This window comes from Sarcophilus harrisii, chromosome 2 (assembly GCF_902635505.1).
Source record: "Sarcophilus harrisii chromosome 2, mSarHar1.11, whole genome shotgun sequence".
NCBI lineage: Eukaryota > Metazoa > Chordata > Mammalia > Dasyuromorphia > Dasyuridae > Sarcophilus > Sarcophilus harrisii.
Window position 1 is genome coordinate 269,997,682 of NC_045427.1, and position 19,583 is coordinate 270,017,264.

Consider the following 19,583-nt stretch of genomic DNA (forward strand, 5'->3'; position numbering starts at 1 on the left):
AGATAATCCCAAAGTTGAAAGCACAGGAGCCCAACTGAATAGGGCTGGGAATTATCAGGAGAGTGGGGAGAAGTTAAGGCATAGCATAGTAGCTAATACATTATTAAAATATGGTCAAGGCTAGTTGTAAAGGTGAATAAAACCAGAGGGTGGAAGGTAAACTGAGAAACCTTCCTTCAAAGGATTGGAGTACAAGTTGTAATGAGGGCAATGATTGAGTTTAGTATTAGTGAACAACTAAGAAAAGAGGCCAAGATCATGAAATTTCAAAATTCTAGATCTTACAGCAGGTGGCGTAAGCTAGAAATGCTAAAGTTCAAATTGAAATCATATTATTATAAAGAATTAAAATAACTAGAGTTGAAGCTGAAGAAACAGATTATTAGGCTATCAGAGGGGTAAGATCTTCAACATAAACAAAGCCCCCAAAGATGATAACAGAAAATGAAGTAAAGAGAAATTCCAGAAACCAATTATTAAAGTCACTTTTTAAAAGTTGAGAGTGATATTCCTAAGTTTTTGTCTCACACTGAGAAAACTGGCAGGGCTAACAAAAGAAAGGAATAATCACAGGTTGTAAAAGATAGGCACACTCATATATTATTGATAGAATTGTGAAAGACTACAACCATTCTGGAAAGAAACTTGGAATTACACAAAGTGAGTAAAATGTGCATACCCCTTGCAAGACCTAGAGTCCAGCACAGGAACAGGTCACTGATAAGAAGAAAGCCCAAAATATACACCAAAATATTTATTTTATCACTTAAAAGATTTGGAAACAAAGCAGATATCCAATAATTGGGGAATGGTTAAACAAACTGTGGTTATTTTATTTGTGACTGCTCATGACTCGGGTAAAATAGAATACCTAGGTTTGCTAGAAAATTAGCACTCAAGATGATACAAATATGAGCTTCATCATTATGACACAGAAAATAAGCAAAACAATGCAAATACACACACTGGCAATATAAAGAGATAGAGGTACGTTCCCACATGCAAGAAACTCATCCCAGTTTTAGGGTGAAGAAGATAGGTTGGGAAGGGAATATGCTCAAAGTTGCAGTTCAAGTGGCAAGATTATATACCCTATGAATGAGTTTGGTTGAGAACAGATAAGGAGTGCCAGATGTAGAATAGGGACCAGATCAAGGTGAAGCTCAAGTAAGGACTATTTGTTTATCAGGAAGAAAAGTTTGTGGTCCTGGTAGAAGGATCTTTCACCTGAGGCAAGCAGCAAGAGAACGAGAATGACTAAAGACCTCTGTAGCAGGTCAAGAGTTCATCCAATCAAGAAGTCATAACCCTTAATCTACTGGACACAGAATTAACAATGGAAAAGTACAAAGTATCTGTTTTGCCTATGTTTCCACAGGTATTAGGATCATTTAGTTTAAGTGACTCCAAATTACAGTCCTATAATTATAAGACAAAAAGTATAATATCAAATAATATAAAATTTATAATTATCATGGTAATACAGGAATATAATACAATAGTATTCTGCGATAAGAAATGATATGGCAAATATAGATAATGAAAACTTACACAACCTGACATCATCATAGTAAAGTAAGGAGAGACAAGAAAGCAATATGTAGTAACTATAAAAATATAAACGGAAAGAATTACAAAACAATCAAAAGTGAATGTTTCCAAATAACAAGAATGGTTGCAAAGAACAAATATGAGAAGATATCTCTACCTCAGTCCTTTGCTGAGGCAGGAGCTATAGAACACAAATTTAGCCTTTTTCAGTATATTAATTGCTTTTTACAGCTTTTTCTCCTCTTTCTTTTTTCCCTTTAAAAATATTCTTTGTTAATTGAAATGACTTTCTGAAAGGAGGATAGAGAAAAAAATTTGGGCAATGTAAAGACAAAAGATAAAAAAATTTACTGAGAAACTAAACAAAAAGTTGAGCAAGATCTGAACTTGGCAGATGAAAGCAACAAAGATGGGGACAATTACACAGGCCCCAAAAGAGAAAAATCATTAAATGATAGCAGCAGAAAAATGGCATGGAAGTGATCATGGGAAGGAGTATATCAGGCCTTTCTCCTGTTTTTTTTGAGCTGGAGTAAGTGGAAATAGTCACCAAGTGAGAATGTTATAGGAATATGGTATACTCAATTCAACTAATACTTATTTAAGCACAGTATTCAAGGAAAAAGAAAATTAGATCCCTGGAAAGCTAGTAAAGCAAAATATGCTGATGTGGTGTTAAAAAAAAAAAATCCATTGGCAGAACTTAATCTATATAGAAGATTTTAAAAATTAAGTCATCTTTAAGTTCAAGTTAGAAATTATGACAATTCACTGTCAGTCTCCTGCCAGAAAAGAAGTGAAGAACTGCCAAAGACTTATCAGTCAAGAACAGTTATTAAGAAATTCACCAATGCAAATTAATTATACTGGTTCTATATGGGCATGCATTTCTAAAACCTGAGCTTTTCTTCATTAAAATAGACAAAAAAGCCAACCAGATTTCCTGAAGTCTTGATAGCATTAAGATTTTATGATTCTAAATTGCAATCTTTCATTATTCCTATTAGGGACTTGAAGACCCAAAAAAGTAAATGACTTATTCAAAGTTTTATAATTCATTAGATATAGGGCCAGGAGAATGTGTTTACAATGTTCATTTTCAACTGTGATTAGTTAGAATACTGTTGAGATGGTTTAAGATACAGCAGCAATGACACAATGACTAGAAATGTTCCTTTTGAATGTATGAGACTCAAGATTAAAATCATTACTTTGGCCACTCCATTAATAGTGTATAAGACATTATATCACCTTTTACATCAGCTATGCAGAAGCTTCTCAGTTATTTATCCAACCTAACTTCCAGTCCTTATCTCTTAATTCTAGTGGAAATCTCAAATCACATCCTACATATGGAATGCACCATGTCCAAAATTGAATTTGTTATTTTCTCCCTCCCTCAAAGTCTTCCAATCTTAACTTCCCTATTACCATGGAGGACATCACCATCATTGCAGGCACACAGATTCAGGATATCACCATCATCACAGGCACACAGATTCAGACGCTTAAAGTGTCATTCTTGACTCTACTACCTGGCACTCTCTTCCATACCGACATATTGCCAAATCCAGTTGATTCTACCTTCCACAACATCTTTTCTATACATTCCCTTCTTTCCTCTGATATTTCTCTTCTAACACCTCCCGGGTAAGAGCCCTCATTCCCTTATAACTAGACTACTCCAAAAGCCTTTGGTTCAATTCTCTGCTTTAAGTCTCTCCCTACCCAAATACACTTCCCCCTCTCCCCACCCCCTCCCCACCCCCAGGCAATTGGGATTAAGTGACTTGCCCAGAGTCACTCAGCTAGGAAGTATTAAGTGTCTTTGAGACCAGATTTAAACTTGGTCCTCCTGACTTCAGGGCTGGTACTTTATCCACTGCACCACCTAGCAATCCGCCTAATACACTTTTATTACAATTATTGAAGAGATTTTCATAAAGCTCAAGTCTAGCCATATCTCTCTCTTATTTCACAAACTCCAGTGGCTTCTATTACCTCTAGGATGAAATTCTTTGGCCTTTTATAATTTTGTTCCTTTCTAACATTTTAGTGTTCTTTACACATTGTTTCTCTCTGTATACTTTACAATGCAGTGACATTGAATTTTTACTAATTATCCCCTGTGACTGGAATTCCTTTCCTTCTCGACTTCCTGGTTTCCCCTAACTTTTTTCAAGTCTTTTAATAAAATTCCATCTTCAACAAAAAGATGTCCCGGTCCTCCTTAATGCTAATGCCTTGTAAAATTATACCATCAAGTTATCCTATATATACTTTTTTGTATTTAACAGATTAAAAAAAGAATGATAATAATCCTTAATTCTTAATAATAATCCACAATAATCCAATCCAATCCAATAATCCACAATAATCTTAATAATAATCCTTAATTCTTTCCACCTGTAGCTTGATACTTGATCACTTGATACTCATATTCATATTTTTATTATTCATTATCTTTCCATATATCCTGTAACTATGTTGCAACATCCCAAAAAACAGGAACCAAATCTTCCCTGATAAGTCTCAGATAGCAAAAATATTTTGTAACAAGTCGGTACTTATCAACATAAGTTAAGAATAAATTTTAATTAGTTAGTACACCATATCAAATTAGGTTTAAGATCTATCAAAAGGCAGGCTTAAAATTAAACCTAAGCAAGAGAGGAGGAGAAATTTTCAGGAAAAAAAAGATCTAGAAAGGTAGGCTTAATTAAAAATTAATTTGTTTCAAACTATGAAACAAGTACCTAATGTGCAAAGGCAGGGTAGTTTAGCAAAGTGTTGAACTTCGAGTACAAGAATGGGTATGTTACTTAGCCCATTTTTCTGTGAATTTTTCATCTATAAAATGAAAATGATAATGTATAATATATGAATAGCATGAAAATGAAATAAATGCCATCTACTATATTTTATTATTATTAACATGCAAGACACTATACTTAACAGAGAGAATAAGAACTACTTAACAATAGAATGTTTTCTTCTAAAGGAGATGAAACACAGAAAAACACTTTCCTTTTTGCTGGAGGGAATAATCTTTATTGTATAAAAAGAATTAACAAAGCATTGGTCATGGGACAATTAATTACTCTAAGTTTGCTATTAGTTAAAAATCCAGTTCCATAAAATTAAGAAGTTAACTTTTTCTAAAATTACTTCCAAGCTGCAATACAGTAACATATGTATGCATGTAGTTATGACAACAAAATAAGAGTATAAGCTTTCAAAAAGTAAGAAGATTGTAGAAAATGTATTGCAGACAAAAACTAGAGAATAAAACCAGAGAATAAAACCTATGAGCAACACAAATGAGATGGAGCAGAAAATGGCAAACCACTCTAAGAAAACCCCAACGGGTCACAAAAAGTTGCACACAACTGAAATAAATGAATAACTCTAAAAGTATAAATTTAGTTTGCAGAGAAATCATACAACTAATATATGCAAACGACTTTAAAAATAAGATGGACTGTGTTGCAACAAAAAGCAAATAGATGTTAAAAATTTCTCAAAACATATAACCAAAGAATATAAATTTAATTGGCAACATAAGTGATTTTCAAAAACATAAAGGAACATTTACTAGCTACTAGGAGATATAATCAATCAACAAGCATTTATTAAGCATCTACTATGTACCAGATACTATACTAAGCATTTTGGAAATGGATACAAATAATGTAACAATCATAATATCGAGGGACTTATATTCTATCAGGAGAAACAACATGGCCATAAACAAATGTATATGTATGTATACACACACGTAATTGTATGTTATAATTATTTATCAGATTTAACAACTATATATTATATACATATATGTGTATATATATTTACAGAATAAATTAAAAATAAGTACAAGGTAATCAGGAAGAGGGGACCCAGAGGTAGAAAGGACTAAGAAAGGATTTTTGTACAAATTGGTGCTTGTGATGTATCTTTAAAGCAAGGGATTCATTCCACGAAGGGGGACTGAATTCCAGCTATGGGGAACCACCATTGATGTAAACATGAGAGATGAGTACCCGCCTTGTGTAAGAAAAATCAGAGGAGTGTAGTTTAGTTAAAGATCAATAAGAATTCAAGATAGGTAGTAATGTATAGATAGGTCCAATGGATAGATCCAAGCTGTAAAAGGCTTTAACAACCAGAGAAATTTATATTTGACACCAGACACAATAAAGAATTCTGGGGCTTTTGTTAAATAGAGATAGGAATGACAAGGTCATATGTGCACATAAGGAAAATCATGTTAGTAGTTTTGGAGAAGATACATTGAAGACTTGAGACAAGGAGACCAATTAGGAAGAGCTTCAAGTAAGGCAGAACTTGTATGAGTACACATACACACAAGGGGTTGGATATGGAATTGTGGAAGTAGACAGGGCAAGAATTAAAAACTGAATGTATGGGATGAGAGAAGGTAGAGAACTAAGGAAGACATGAGTTTGGAAACCTGGGAGACTAAAAGAAAGATTGTGCCCTTGCCAGAAATAGCAAAGGTTTTTAAGGTGGGTTTGGAGAAATATTCTATTTGATCATGTTGAGTCTGAGATGCCCGCAGCAGGATATCCATTTTGAAATATCTAATTGGCACCATGGGAAAAAGCTTAGTACATAGATGAGAACCAATTCTAAACATTCTATTACAAGTATTGCAAGAATTTCAATGTAATATAAATAGCTTTAAAAGGCATTAAGATTTTTGGGACACCTTGCATAGATATGTCAGAAAGATTACTAAACCACTGGAAACATTAAGGTCATGAAGAATTAGGCGTAGAAAGGAGAAAAGAGTAGAAGAGAACCAGGAGAAGACAGTAGCAAGAAGAAGAGGTAGTCAACAATGTAAATGAAGTAGAGATCATGAATGAAGAATTCGAAGAAAAAAAATGACAACAAACAGATCACTCAAAGCAGCTATTAGCAAATTGATAAGACAGGGTTGAGCAATAAAAGAAAAAATAGTGATAGAGACAAAAAAGTAGAAAAGCATGTCCTGAAGTATATTCCCAAAGAACCTTGGATTATCTTTCCCTACTACTTAGATGAATTAAACATAGAAATGCCTAAAAAGGCCTCTTATTTAAATGACGGTTTCTAGTATATAATGGTAATCAATATAGATCTTCAGTAGTTTCTACCATTTCAACATTCACATATTCATTATCAAACCCCCCCCCCAAACTCACTTTGATTTGTAAAGTAGCACCCTTAATTTGTGTTAATGATATTCACTCCAGACTTTCTTCTCCTATACTGCTATTATTAAGCCATGCCATAGTATCTGTTTTCATTTTGATCCAACACTTCTATTCCAACAAACTGTCATCACTTCATATGTAAATTTTTACAAGTATCTCTGTCTACTTTCAGGTTTTCTTCCCTTCTCACCTCTAGTCCTTCTTATTTACTGCTGACCAATTATATAAGAAGTCACATTTATCATGCACTCTCCCATTCAATTCAAAGGATATCCAAAATATTTATTAATAAGTATTTGGAAATAAGGGCCCTTATTGAGGTATAGTTTGGGCAAAAAGAATTGTCATATACAAAGAAGGAGAGCTTCAAGGAGAGTGATTCTTGTGAAATGTAATAGAAGGGCTGAGAATGATAACACATAAAGAAGCCTACTGAATGTGACCAGAATGGGGTTATAAATGTCCTCAAAATTGTTTCTATGAAGTATTATGAATTCAAATTAGACTATATGTTTTTGGCTCATGCATTAGTCCACAAATTACAAATAACAAAGGTTTTGATTAAATCTATGTATTAGTATACAAATCCTATGTCTGATCCTAGTCTAATAATTTATCTTTTATTATGTTATCACCTTTAATCAATGTGATACCTTTCTGCATACATACTGTGTGCAACTGACCTAGGAGATAGGTCTGCTATTTGCTTTTTTGCCATTTAAACTTTTTTCCCCCTATATTGAACCCCTTAGATGGTTTTACAGAAAGCTGCAGTACCAAAAAATAAGATAAAGGCTAATTTAGAGGATCCTTTCAAATTATAGGTACATTAAAGGATTAACCTTAATCATCAATGTTCTCATTTCTCACCCTATCTTTAAACCTCTTTTATTTGAACCATTTAATACCAGTATCTGTGCTCCTTTTTGGGGAGGGGTTGGGGGAGTTCCAGATCTGTTGTTATTTCATGCACATAATCAACTCTCAATGTGAAAAATTTCATATCTTAATAGTCCCTAGGTGACTGAGGGCATGAAGAAGAGTTATGTCTACAGTAAAATTGAAAGAGGTATACAATATTGGCACAGTAAATAGACTGCCAGACCTAAAGAAAGGAAAACTTATTGTCCCCCAAGTTCAAATCTGGCCTCAAAACACTTAACTAGCTGTATCACTCTGAGAAAATAACTTAACCCTCTTTGCCTTAGCTGCCTCATACAGGGAATCTGTAAAGTAAGCTATAAACAAAGAAAATGGCAAACTAATATCTTTGCCAAGAAAGTCTCAAATGACAAAAAGTTAGATATGACTGACGTGACTGAACAATGAAGTTTATTCTAAGTAAATAAATAAATGTAGAAAATAGTTGAAAAGTAGCATAGAAAAGCTAGGGTTAAAAAAAAAAAGCTAGGCCCTCAGTACAGATCTTCTGGGGTTCTCGTATACTTTCATGATTAGAAAGGGGAGATACATAACAGAACAGGGGGAAAAAAAAAACAACTTTAACTGTGCAGTTAAAGAGCCTGATTATAAAACCTATCTGCTATTTACTACCACAGGGATCACCAATGTTTCAGTTTATCTATAAGATGAGAGGACCAAGAGTTAAAAAAAAAAAAAAAAAAGTAGAGTATGCACAAGATACATGACTAGAATATTGTTTAAAAAAAAAAAAAAAAAAAAAAGGCTAACATACCAAGCAGCAACCAAATTCAGTTCAAAGACAATGGACAATGTTGTGATTTACAATTAATCATTTAGTACCAGCTACATTCTATTAACTGGCAAATGACCAAAGTGTAAAAAGATATGTGAAATTAGTCATAATCATCACACTTACTCCTTTAAACTATTTTCAGAGAATATATTTATATAAGGTTTGAGATTCAGAGGCATGGATTGGTTATTTCCATGACAGGAGAGAGCATGTAAATCAATGAAATTACAAATCCGTGAGTATTTGAATGGTTCAAATGGTTTACTAACTGTTCCAATATCTTGAGCTTGATATTCAAGGTTTTATATAATCTTAATTTATGTATCCCTTTAATTATGCCCCAAAAGTTATCAAACTGTGCATAACCTTTGACCCAGCAGTGCTACTACTGGGCTTATACCCCAAGGACATACTACAGAAGGGAAAGGGACCTGTATGTGCCAAAATGTTTGTGGCAGCCCTGTTTGTAGTGGCTAGAAACTGATTGGATGCCCTTCAATTGGAGAATGGTTGGGTAAATTGTGGTATATGAATGTTATAGAATAGTATTGTTCTGTAAGAAATGACCAGCAGGATGAATACAGGGAGGCTTGGAGAGACTTACATGAACTGATGCTAAGTGAAATGAGCAGAACCAGGAGATCATTATATACTTCAACAACAATACTGTATGAAGATGTACTCTGATAAAAGTGGATTTCTTTGACAAAGAGACCTAATTCAGTTTCAATTGATCACTGATTGGCAAAAGCAGCTATACCCAAAGAAAGAACACTGGGAAATGAATGTAAACTGTTTGCATTTTTGTTTTTCTTCCCAGGTTACTTTTACCTTCTGAATCCAATTCTCCCTTGGCAAAAAGAGAACTGTTTGGTTCTGCACACATATATTGTATCTAGGATATACTGTGACATATTCAACATATATAGGACTGCTTGCCATTTAGGGGAGGGGGTGGAGGGAGAGAGGGGAAAAATTGGAACATAAGTGAGTGCAAGGGATAATGTTGTAAAAAATTATCCTGGCATGGGTTCTGTCAATAAAAAGTTATTATAACAAAATAAATTAATTAATTTTAAAAAATTTATGTAGCCCTTTGATGAATCCCAAAAGCCTTCTGGTCATCTCTCACACATCCACGAAGTCCACTCAAGTCTTTGAAACTTCCTCTTCTATCTTTTACCTCCCAAGAAAACCTTCTATCTTTTACTAACAATTAAAATTCTATGAATTAAGGCTGAGTCAAGCTATAAAGCATTCATTCCCTTCATTACACTACAATGTCCTCTGCTTTACTTTGAATTTCCTTACCATCTACACAGAACTTGGTACTCTACTAGAATAAATTTGCTTTTATGGGCACATTACAAATTAGCTAAGAACAAGCTTCATTTCTTAATATCATAGAATTCTTAACAACCTTTTTGAGTACTAGCATCTAACTTAAGTTTGTGCTCCAGTCTGTTAAATGTCAGTGATGTTTGTTAAGCATTTATAAAAACAATTCATTCAAAAAGGCAGTAGAAGCCTAATCAATAACAATCTATTCACAGAAGTATAGAGTTAATTCTTCCATATGGCTACTCAGGAACACAAAAAGAAGAAAATCAAATGATCCTTTTGAAAATAATTTTTAGCCCAGGTTACATAAGTTCAAAGCTGATTACTTAGCAACTGAAATGAGTTAGGAGAATCTGGATCCTAAATTTACAGGCTCCAGCTCAATTAGCTTCCCAAATTCATACATTTTAGGACTTAACATTGTTTAGATTTATTACTCTGAGATATTCCCCACCCAATTATAGGTGTTTATAGAAGATAAATTGGGCAGAAGGGAGTGGAGAAGGGTAAACAATACTCAAAGTCAAATAAGAACAGTCATCTTTAGCTAAATATTAAACTACGTTTTCTTATTCCCAGGGAGGAGAAAGTTCTTTTCCACTCTCCTCTTAATACATGGCTATCTTCAGTTTTTGCTCTTAAGCTAGCTAATTCCAGTGCTGCTGCAAACCTTTGGGATATGTTTTAGGCCTTTGAGGTCTCCATATCTCAGTCTGTCATATGCAGTAATGTGGCAGAATGCTGAACCGAAAGAAAGGAAGACTTGAGTTCAAATCCAGCCATAGACACTAGCAGTGTGACCCTGAGCAAGTTACTACATTTCTATCTGCTTCGGTACCCTCAGCTGGCAAACAGGAACAAAAATAATATATCTCTCAGAGATACTCCAAGTACCAAATAAGATATTTATAAAAGACTTAGCAAAACGTCTGAAATATAGTAGGCACTTAATACTTGCTGTCTTCCTTCCTTTTCAGCATATCTTCAGACAGATCCATCCCTACTATCTTCTGATGTTTTTTCTTTTAAACTTTTACAAACGATATGTCTGACCAATGATTACCTTTCATTTATAATACTGTTGCTATGGAACTACTTCTTACAACAATATTGTTGAAACCAACTAATATGCTTAGTGAAGTTAAACCTATATATTGTCATAGAATTATCCAGTCATTTCTTAAATAGTGTTGTCTCATCTCTCCAAAAAGACTTTATATGCTTTTCAAGAAACCAAATTTTCAATTTTTAAAATCCCTCCACTATAATGACGGGCACAAGATATAAAACACACTCAGGGAATTTAATTAATTTAATTGCTATCAATTATCCCAAACTATCCATCTCTAATTTATCTGGACCATTTTCTTATCCAACTCTAGCCTCTACAATTTTCTCTCTTTAGCCTTCTCTCCAATTGACAGGTAAAATAACATGTATTTATACATGGAATATTATCTGTATAAGTAGAAAACCATCTAAGGGTAAATTTTATAGAAAGAAGAATAGGTTTCTCTGTGTCAACATATGTATTGAATCACATTTTAACATTTTAAATGCATATAACCACTATAAAATATGGCACAAGAATTTTCTATACTATCCTGACTTTGCCTCCATTATAATTATACCATCTTGAATTACACAGTAATTGAGTATTGACTGCAGTCTTGTACACATATCAAGATGCATTGAAATTAACATTTTTTTAAAAGTGTAACAATAAAATAAATGGTTTATAAAGTTTTGGGGTTTTTTGCTTTTGTCGAATAGGTATTTGGACCATAACTTTGAGGGCACTGAAATATCCCACTCTATTAAAAATATTTACCCAAGTCAATCCTGTCAATTCTCTTCCATAGTTTAAATACTATCAAGCATTAATATCAGAAAAATTGGCAAATGTATGTAGATAGTAATGCCAACATAGAAAAATGTCAGATAAGCTGGTGATAGAAATATAAAATTGTCTTTTCAGAGCAGCTTTAAAATTTCTCCTGATGAACCCAACTATAATTTCAGTAAAATACAAATGAGAAAAGAATTAGAACTAAAAGATACAAATAATTAAAATGCGAATGCCCAGGCATTTATTACCACATTTATTAATTTCCAAGAGCATCATTATATCAGAGAAAAAAAAAATCTTTATCCATTGCCTTGTAAAGTAGGATCTTTTTTTTTTTTAAGGTAAAGAATTAGTTTAGAATGTTTTGGTTAAGAGATGTGAATGGTCAGTTAATTACTAAAGAGAGATTACGGTTGTTTAGGAAATAATAGGAATTAATAGGCTCAGCACCAAATTATAACTAGAAATAGTAGAAAAGTGGTCAGAGTGAGCATAGTGATGGTGGTAAAGAATGAATAAAAGTAAACTAAACAGAAATAGGCATTTTAGAGGGGGGAAAAAAGTCAAGGTTAAATTAACTTTTCAAAAAAGAGAACTTGTTAACACCTCTAATCTTAATATTATTGATAATTGTCAAAATACAAGGGCATACCAGACAGCAGTAAAAAGTTAATGAAAGTTGTAAATGGAAGAAAGTTAAAATTTATTTTATAAGAATTCCTGTACACATATTTGCATTTCAATCTAATCAAGTTTAATAAATAGTAGACAATCCTGGCAAATATTTTTATTCATTTTGGGATTTTATTCTAATCCCACTGCTCAAATCATTGTCATCATTAGGGTTAGGGGTTAACCTAACCTAACCCTAACCCTAACCCTAAATCTCTTTATTGAGCTTATCAAGCTAAGAAATTCTCCGAGGACTCTTTTTTATTTCCATTTACCTGTATAAATATGCTCCCAGTCAAAAGATACTAGGAGAAGGCAAAAATAAAAATCAATTTCTGAAAAATAAATTTTCATAAAAATTCAAATTCTGACTATAGTGTCATACCATATATTGTCAGGCTTCTAATGTTCCAGGGAGTAAATCATTTCTTTGTACCAAGGAAATATAAAACAGATTGGGGGGTAGGGAGGGGGTGTGTGTGGAGAGAGCCTGAGGCAATTGGGGTTAAGTGACTTGCCCAGAGTCACACAGCTAGGAAGTATTAAATGTCTGAGGCCAGATTTGAACTCAGGTCCTCCTGACTTCAGGGCTAGTGTTGTATGCACTGTTATCACCTAGCTGCCCCAAAAGATAAAAATTTTACATGACTAAAATTTTCAAACCTTTTAGCCTACCCACAATTTATCATACATATTATACTCAATATACTAACAAAAAAGAAAAAAGTCAAAACTGAAACAAATAAAATTATTTCTATGAAGTAGTACTTGTGTTCTAGGAAAAATATGGTGACAAGAAAGAATAAATTAATGAGGAAAGCAAAAAAAAGTGACATTAAAAAGTCACCATCACAGCTACTGAAAAGTTAGAAAGTTATATCCACAAACTTCTGACTTTAAAATATATGTAAAAGTTCTATTAATTAACAATCATCTGGCATAAAATTGTACTAAGTGGAAAATACAACATTCATTCAATAAACATATACTGAGAATCTTTGTGTGTGTGAGGCATTACACTACATTCTTTAAAAGAGAAAGAAGGAAGAAGAGGAAGTAAAGGAAGAAAGGAAGGAAGAAGGGGGGAGGAAGAAGGGGGAAGGAAGAAGTGGAGAGGAAGAAGGTGAAGAAGGAGGAAGAGGGAAAGGCAGAGAGGGATAGGGAAGAACGAAGGGAGGGAAGGAAGGAGAAAGGGAGAAATGGAGGAAGGGAGGGAGGGGAGAGAAGGAGAAAGAGGAAAAAAGGAGGTGATATGTTCCCACTTCACTTAAAGCTAGCAGAAAAAAAATCCCTTAACTGACCCTTATATGAGGCCCTAAAGGCTATTTCTATAAGGTACAAGGTACAAACAATTCTATCCATCTGGAATTGTGTGCACATATAAGACAGACACAAACAGAAGATCAAATCAGACTCCCATTAAAATAAAAGAAACCACAACTACTAATTAATGCCAATAAGTGGAATGCAATCATAACTCATGCAATTAAAAGAAGACATTCAAGATAATATAATTCAAGTGTGGAAAAGCCTGGAAATGGCTGCTTACTAAATATGTGATATAGAATAGTAAAATTTTCATGAATACAAATGCTACACAAGCAATAAATGGGGTTAATTTATCAAATCCAATGTCTTTTAAAATTGTACACATCTAAAATATAAGCTTGAACATTAAAATTTTAAAACAAAAACTTAAAATTTTTAAATATAATTACCTTTTTATCTTCCTTTACTTTGTGTGTTTTCTTCTTCATTTTTTTATCATCCAATTCCTGATCTGAAGTAATAGCAGGATTATCAATGCCACCTTTCCAGGTTTCCACAGGAGAAAGAAGTGGATCTTCCTCACTTCCTCGATGCCTTCCTTTTCTTTTTGTTTTAGAAGTGGTAAAGGCCTCATCATCACTTGCATCTGAATGTGTTCTCCTGTAATAAGATTTGGCTTTGCTGAATAACGTCTTTGACTTGTACTTGTATTTTGAAGGCCTCCGTTCCCCGTGACTCTTTGTTGTTCTATCAGAAAATCCATTTTCTTCATCTCCCTGGGCATTATTTACAAATGAGTTTCTAACTTTAATAATGCGATTCTGACTATCATCTGGGACAACATAAATTTCATCAGTATAACATTTATGTTTAAAAATGCTGTCAACAGGTTCTGCGTAGTTATCTGAGGAATCCATATCTTCAGGATGAGCCAAAGTAACTCGAGAAATTTGTTTTCTTGGGTTTTTACCAATTCCAGCTTCAATTGTCTTTAAAAGGTTTGGATCCAATTTCTTTACATTTGTCTTAGGTACAACTGGTTTGGGTTTTATTGGAGGAGGCACTTTATGATTTCGTTCATGATCATGACAATTTGGGGTACTGTGAATTGGGTATTCATTTCCTTCTAAATCTAATCGATACTTGGAACGGTCACTAGGTGTTGGAAGCAACTGAACATCATCCCCAATTGGACTATATGGTGGTGGTGCTTCAGTATCATCTTCTGAATCAATATAGCCACCATAGGAAAAAGAACACTCTCTGGGAGATGGAAGGAAAACATCCTCATTATGATGTGTTGACTCTCTGGTACTGTCAGACAAATAGGAATTCTCTATCATATTTTTTTTCTCTAAAACATCACTGAAAAACAATGTAAAAACCTCAGTTTGCCGGTGATATTGAGATAAAGAATATAGTGCTGTAAATTTAGCGGTGATCTCAGTTGCTATGTGTTCTCCTTCAGTCATTAACTCCTTGATAGCCTCATTCTCAAAAAAATCTGCCTGGCTGTCAGTAACTGCCACCAACTGCACTGGAATAGTATCCTGAACTTCTGAAAGAAATGCTCGAAGCATTCCCATGGACGCTTTCCTTTTGGCAGAGTAAACTAATATATATCCATGGACGAGTTCATCTTTCCTTACCCCAATAGAAGAATGATAAGACAATATTGTAATCTGTATTCGTCTTCTTTTTTCACCAATGATTTTATCAAGCATTAAAGAGTTATTCTGTCCAGCTTGAGCAGCACTACAAGCATGAGAGTCAAGAAATGGTGAAAGAATAAGATCCACACTAAATGGATCACCACACATGGCACACATGACAATTCTTAGGTCAGCTTCAGATATATCTTTGTTAGTAGGAACAGGGCTTACAACATCAAAATTACGTTTAACTGATTCCAATACTCCCCTTAGAGCTTGTTTTATTTGAGTCTCATTAAATTTTCGAGGATATGAACCAGCAGGTACATCTACAAAAGGACACTGTAGCTTGTTTGCCAACTGCTGCCCTTGGTGCCTGAGAATAGGCAAACTTTTGCTAAGACTGTCCCTCTGATTAGCCAATATTAATGTAAATGGAAGATTAGCCATATATTTATCTCTTCTAATCTGTGAAGCTTCAGTTCTTATTTTTCCAATAAATTCCCCAATAAAACTAAGTGATTCAATAGAGTTAAATACACAGAAGCATCCATGTGGCTTAAAGGCAGCATTCCATAACTGACTCAAAAGGTAAGGCGACTTGGAATCAACTGGCCGAAGATCTAGTTCATATATTTTTCCATCTAAGGCATACTCATCATCTGTAGACTGTGTCCTTATCTCATTCGCTAGTTCTTGTGCAAGGCCATCCTTTCCCAAAATGAAAAGATTAACTTTATCTATGTTGGCACTGTCATGGTATAAACGTAAGCGACCATGATCCAACTGTAAAAGACTATTAGCAAGCAGATGCTCAACTTTAATGTCCATGCAATTTTGACCACTAAGACACGTTTCTTTAGTGGGATGATAAACAAATCCTATATGTTTAAGTAGAAGGGACTCTCTATCAGGTGCAAGTTTCTGTAAAGCTTTATATCTGGGTTCTTCACTTAAAACTGTATGAATTTCACTCATTTTATCTGAACTCGGTGTTGCATTAAGATCGAGATCATAAAAAAGTTCAGAATGTTCAAAAAGCATTTCCTGAAACTCCTCTTTGGCTTTTTCAACTATTTCTCGCTGATGTCTGCTATATACCTCCTTGCTATCAGCCTCAGTGATGTATTTAAAAGCTTCATCCTCCATTACAAAACACATAACTTCTTCCCAGGGTTGTCCAGGTGAAATGAACTGAATTTTTTCCAAAGTCTTCTTGAATTTTTCCTTCATTTCCACCCTTCTTTTTTCAGATATTAGGTGCTGTACATGATTCTGGTAGACTTTTTCAGCTTCCAAAGTGCTAAGGAGATCAAATGGAATCCGCCTATCATTCACTTTGTCTATGTGATCTGTTTCATCCCAAGGTGTTTTTTCTAGCACCACAAAACACAATGGAAATTCTGTCCGCGTCTCCATTAATTTTAGGGCTTCTGACCAGGTCAAATGTTCAATCTCTTCAAGACTTGGCAGCAAAGTATTAAAAGCTCTAGGTAGTGTATTGATATATTCCTCTCTTCTTTTACGTATATGTTCTTGTTTAAGTTGTTCTATGTGTTTTGAAAATGTATTTTTGGCCTTTCGTGTTCCCTCTAAGTTTATATACTCTTCATAATCAGGATGATTTTTTAATTTATTACTAACAGTTTTCCAAGTTGCATGATAATCTCTCACAGTTTGCACAAGTTTTTCAAATTTATCTGTTGCTGTGACAACAAGTTGTCTCTGTGTTTTATAAGCATCCAGATAGGGAATAATTTTAGGTTTGCCACGGGTTTTATCTAACATTTGTACCAGTGCAATGAAACATGTCTCAACGTTGACATTAAATCGTGCTGAAGTTTCTACCACAATGAGGTTCTTTTTGTTTGAAGCAAATGCCTGAACCTCTCGAAGATAATGTTCTACACATTCATCACATTTAGTTGCTGCTATTATTATAGGTTTTTTTGATTTTGACAGCTGTATATATAGGTTATTCACAAACTTAAGTTGATCATCAAACTTCCTATTGCATCCCTGACTTACATCAATGCATAATAAAAACCCATCTACACTGAGTTTCCCTTCAGGCATTTGTTTCTGATCAAAGTCTTGCTCTAAGCCCAATTGATCAGTGCAAATGTACATCAGTTTTTCTGCTGACTGCAATTTGGATGCAGCTGCACGTTTTATATATGGTTGTAAATTTGTACTCCGATGAGGCAAGAAAGTCTGATCATCAATGAACTCAGTCTGTTCAATGACATGGATTTTGCATTCTATTCCATCTTCACCACTTTGTGTTACGTCACCCCAGTACAAAAAGTGATCATTGTTGACTACTCGTCCTCCAAAGTCAATTGTACTAAGCACAGAGGTATGCTCAGGATAATATTCATCTGCTTTGGAACGCACAAATCTATTGCACAAGCATGACTTTCCAACGCCACAGTTACCTTTGTCCTTTTCAGTCCCAGATAACCCTACTACACTGATAGCATAGGATGGAGGACGAGGCTCTTTGTTTTTTGCCATCATAACGCTCTTCTCATCCTTCTATGTTCACTAAGGTAACCAGATGTATTTCTCATTCTGAAAACATTCCATAAAAATATAAATCTTCAATTTCAGAACTATATTGTTTTTTCCTCATTTCTGTGCAGAAAGTAAGTCTTCATAATATCGATCATCTTCCTAGAGAAAAGAAAAAAAAGTCAATTCTTTAATTTACTACACAAAACGTAGCTGCTCAATATAAAGCAAATTATCAATTTCGGTTTCATAGAATTGTCTAAATCTTTGTACTTTATATATGACAGTGTAGAGGTCTAGTAAAGAAGAAGGGTATTCTAGACTTGGAAGAAGAAGATAGAGTTCAAGAGTTCAAATCTTGATTCATCTACTTGTTAGCTGGGTGATCTTGAGATATCACACCTCTCTGAGTTTCTATTTCTTCATCTGTAAAATGGGTATACTGCTATACACATTATCTACCTCAAAGGTCTATCTATATTAAAAATCAAATGAAAAACTGGTTTTAGAATCACAGAATCTTGTAGCAGTGTTATTACTATCAATTAGTTACTAACTGTGCTGCCTCAAATAAAAGATTATCTTAAAAGAAAATTTAAAATTACAGTCTCATATATAAAACACTGTATTTTCTTGCTGTTATTTGCTTAGGGAAAAATAAAATTCTGTTTGCAAATGTCCTTGACTCTTATAATTTACAATTCAACAACCCCATTTTTCCAACTTTTTGTTTTCTGAGGTTCTGAGCTATTACTAGTAATCGAAATACTCTTGACACTTAACAAGCCAGGGCAGGAAGGTGCTAAGTTAGGAGTCAGAATATAGCTAGGTAGATATTTTAGCTTTTCCTGCCACTTATTAGCTGTGTGATCTTGAGTAAGTACTTTGCCTTTCTGGGTCTTCATTTTCTCACATGTAAATTATAAGACTACAGAACCTCTAAGGCCCCTTCCAGCTCTAGTAGATTTATTCTATGACCTATTTTATCCAAGTCACCTGTGTGTTATAGAGCTTCATAAAACTGGCACTCTAACCCAGTCAGGATTTCCTCTAAAATCTAGATCAAAGTTCTTTTTGTTATGTGCATATCAGATAGTGACTAAATGGTAATTCTGGTATCATATGAGCCATAGTAAGAGAGCTAAGAAGTAGAAGATACCTAGCTCCATATCAGTTAATGTTAAGTGATATTCTTAAGTTTTCCTTTTTTTTTTTTTTAAAGAGTACCTATACCTCACTGTATCAAATGAACACCAAAAAAAATTCATTTTCTAAAATTTATTAAACATAACTGTTTAAATGTTAAAAACCAATTACATTATACAGAAGGGGTTTTATTTATTTATAACACCCCACTTGTCCAGCAGCCAAATTTCTTGAAATCCCTATTATCTAAAGTACAACCCCAAATCTTCAAGCTCAAAATTAGCTATCACAAAATCCACATTCTTTAGTCTACTGGAAGAGATATGAAGACTATAGCCTGCCTTATAACTGTGCAAGATAAGCTTACTGATTTAATAAATGTGGCTATTATCCCAAGCTGTAGCAGCATATTAAAAATAATTATGGGTAGGACTACAAGAAGAACATACATTGACAACAATGAGAAATAATAGGTAGATGACAAAAGTGATGTATAAAAAACTAAAAATCAGAGAATTAGAAATTTTTTAAAAGTCTGGATTTATTTTGTTTAGAAGAGAAAATAGCACCTCCAACATACATAGCTGAATAGTCTCTGAGAACATCATTTGTTGAGACATTTTCAATCCTATTCAACTTTTCCTGACTCCATT

The 19,583-nt window shown here is 33.9% G+C and overlaps 1 protein-coding gene across 1 annotated transcript in view; it reads right to left on the bottom strand.

The window, feature by feature from the left end:
• The window catches only part of ARHGAP5 (Rho GTPase activating protein 5), a 108,816-nt gene that overhangs the window by 78,302 nt on the left and 10,931 nt on the right, over positions 1–19,583 (bottom strand). Inside the window, exon 2 of the mRNA XM_031952253.1 lies at positions 14,068–17,946. Within this exon, the coding sequence (XP_031808113.1) occupies positions 14,068–17,790 (3,723 nt within the window). The 5' untranslated portion in view covers positions 17,791–17,946. The remainder of the gene's footprint in view (positions 1–14,067; positions 17,947–19,583) is intronic.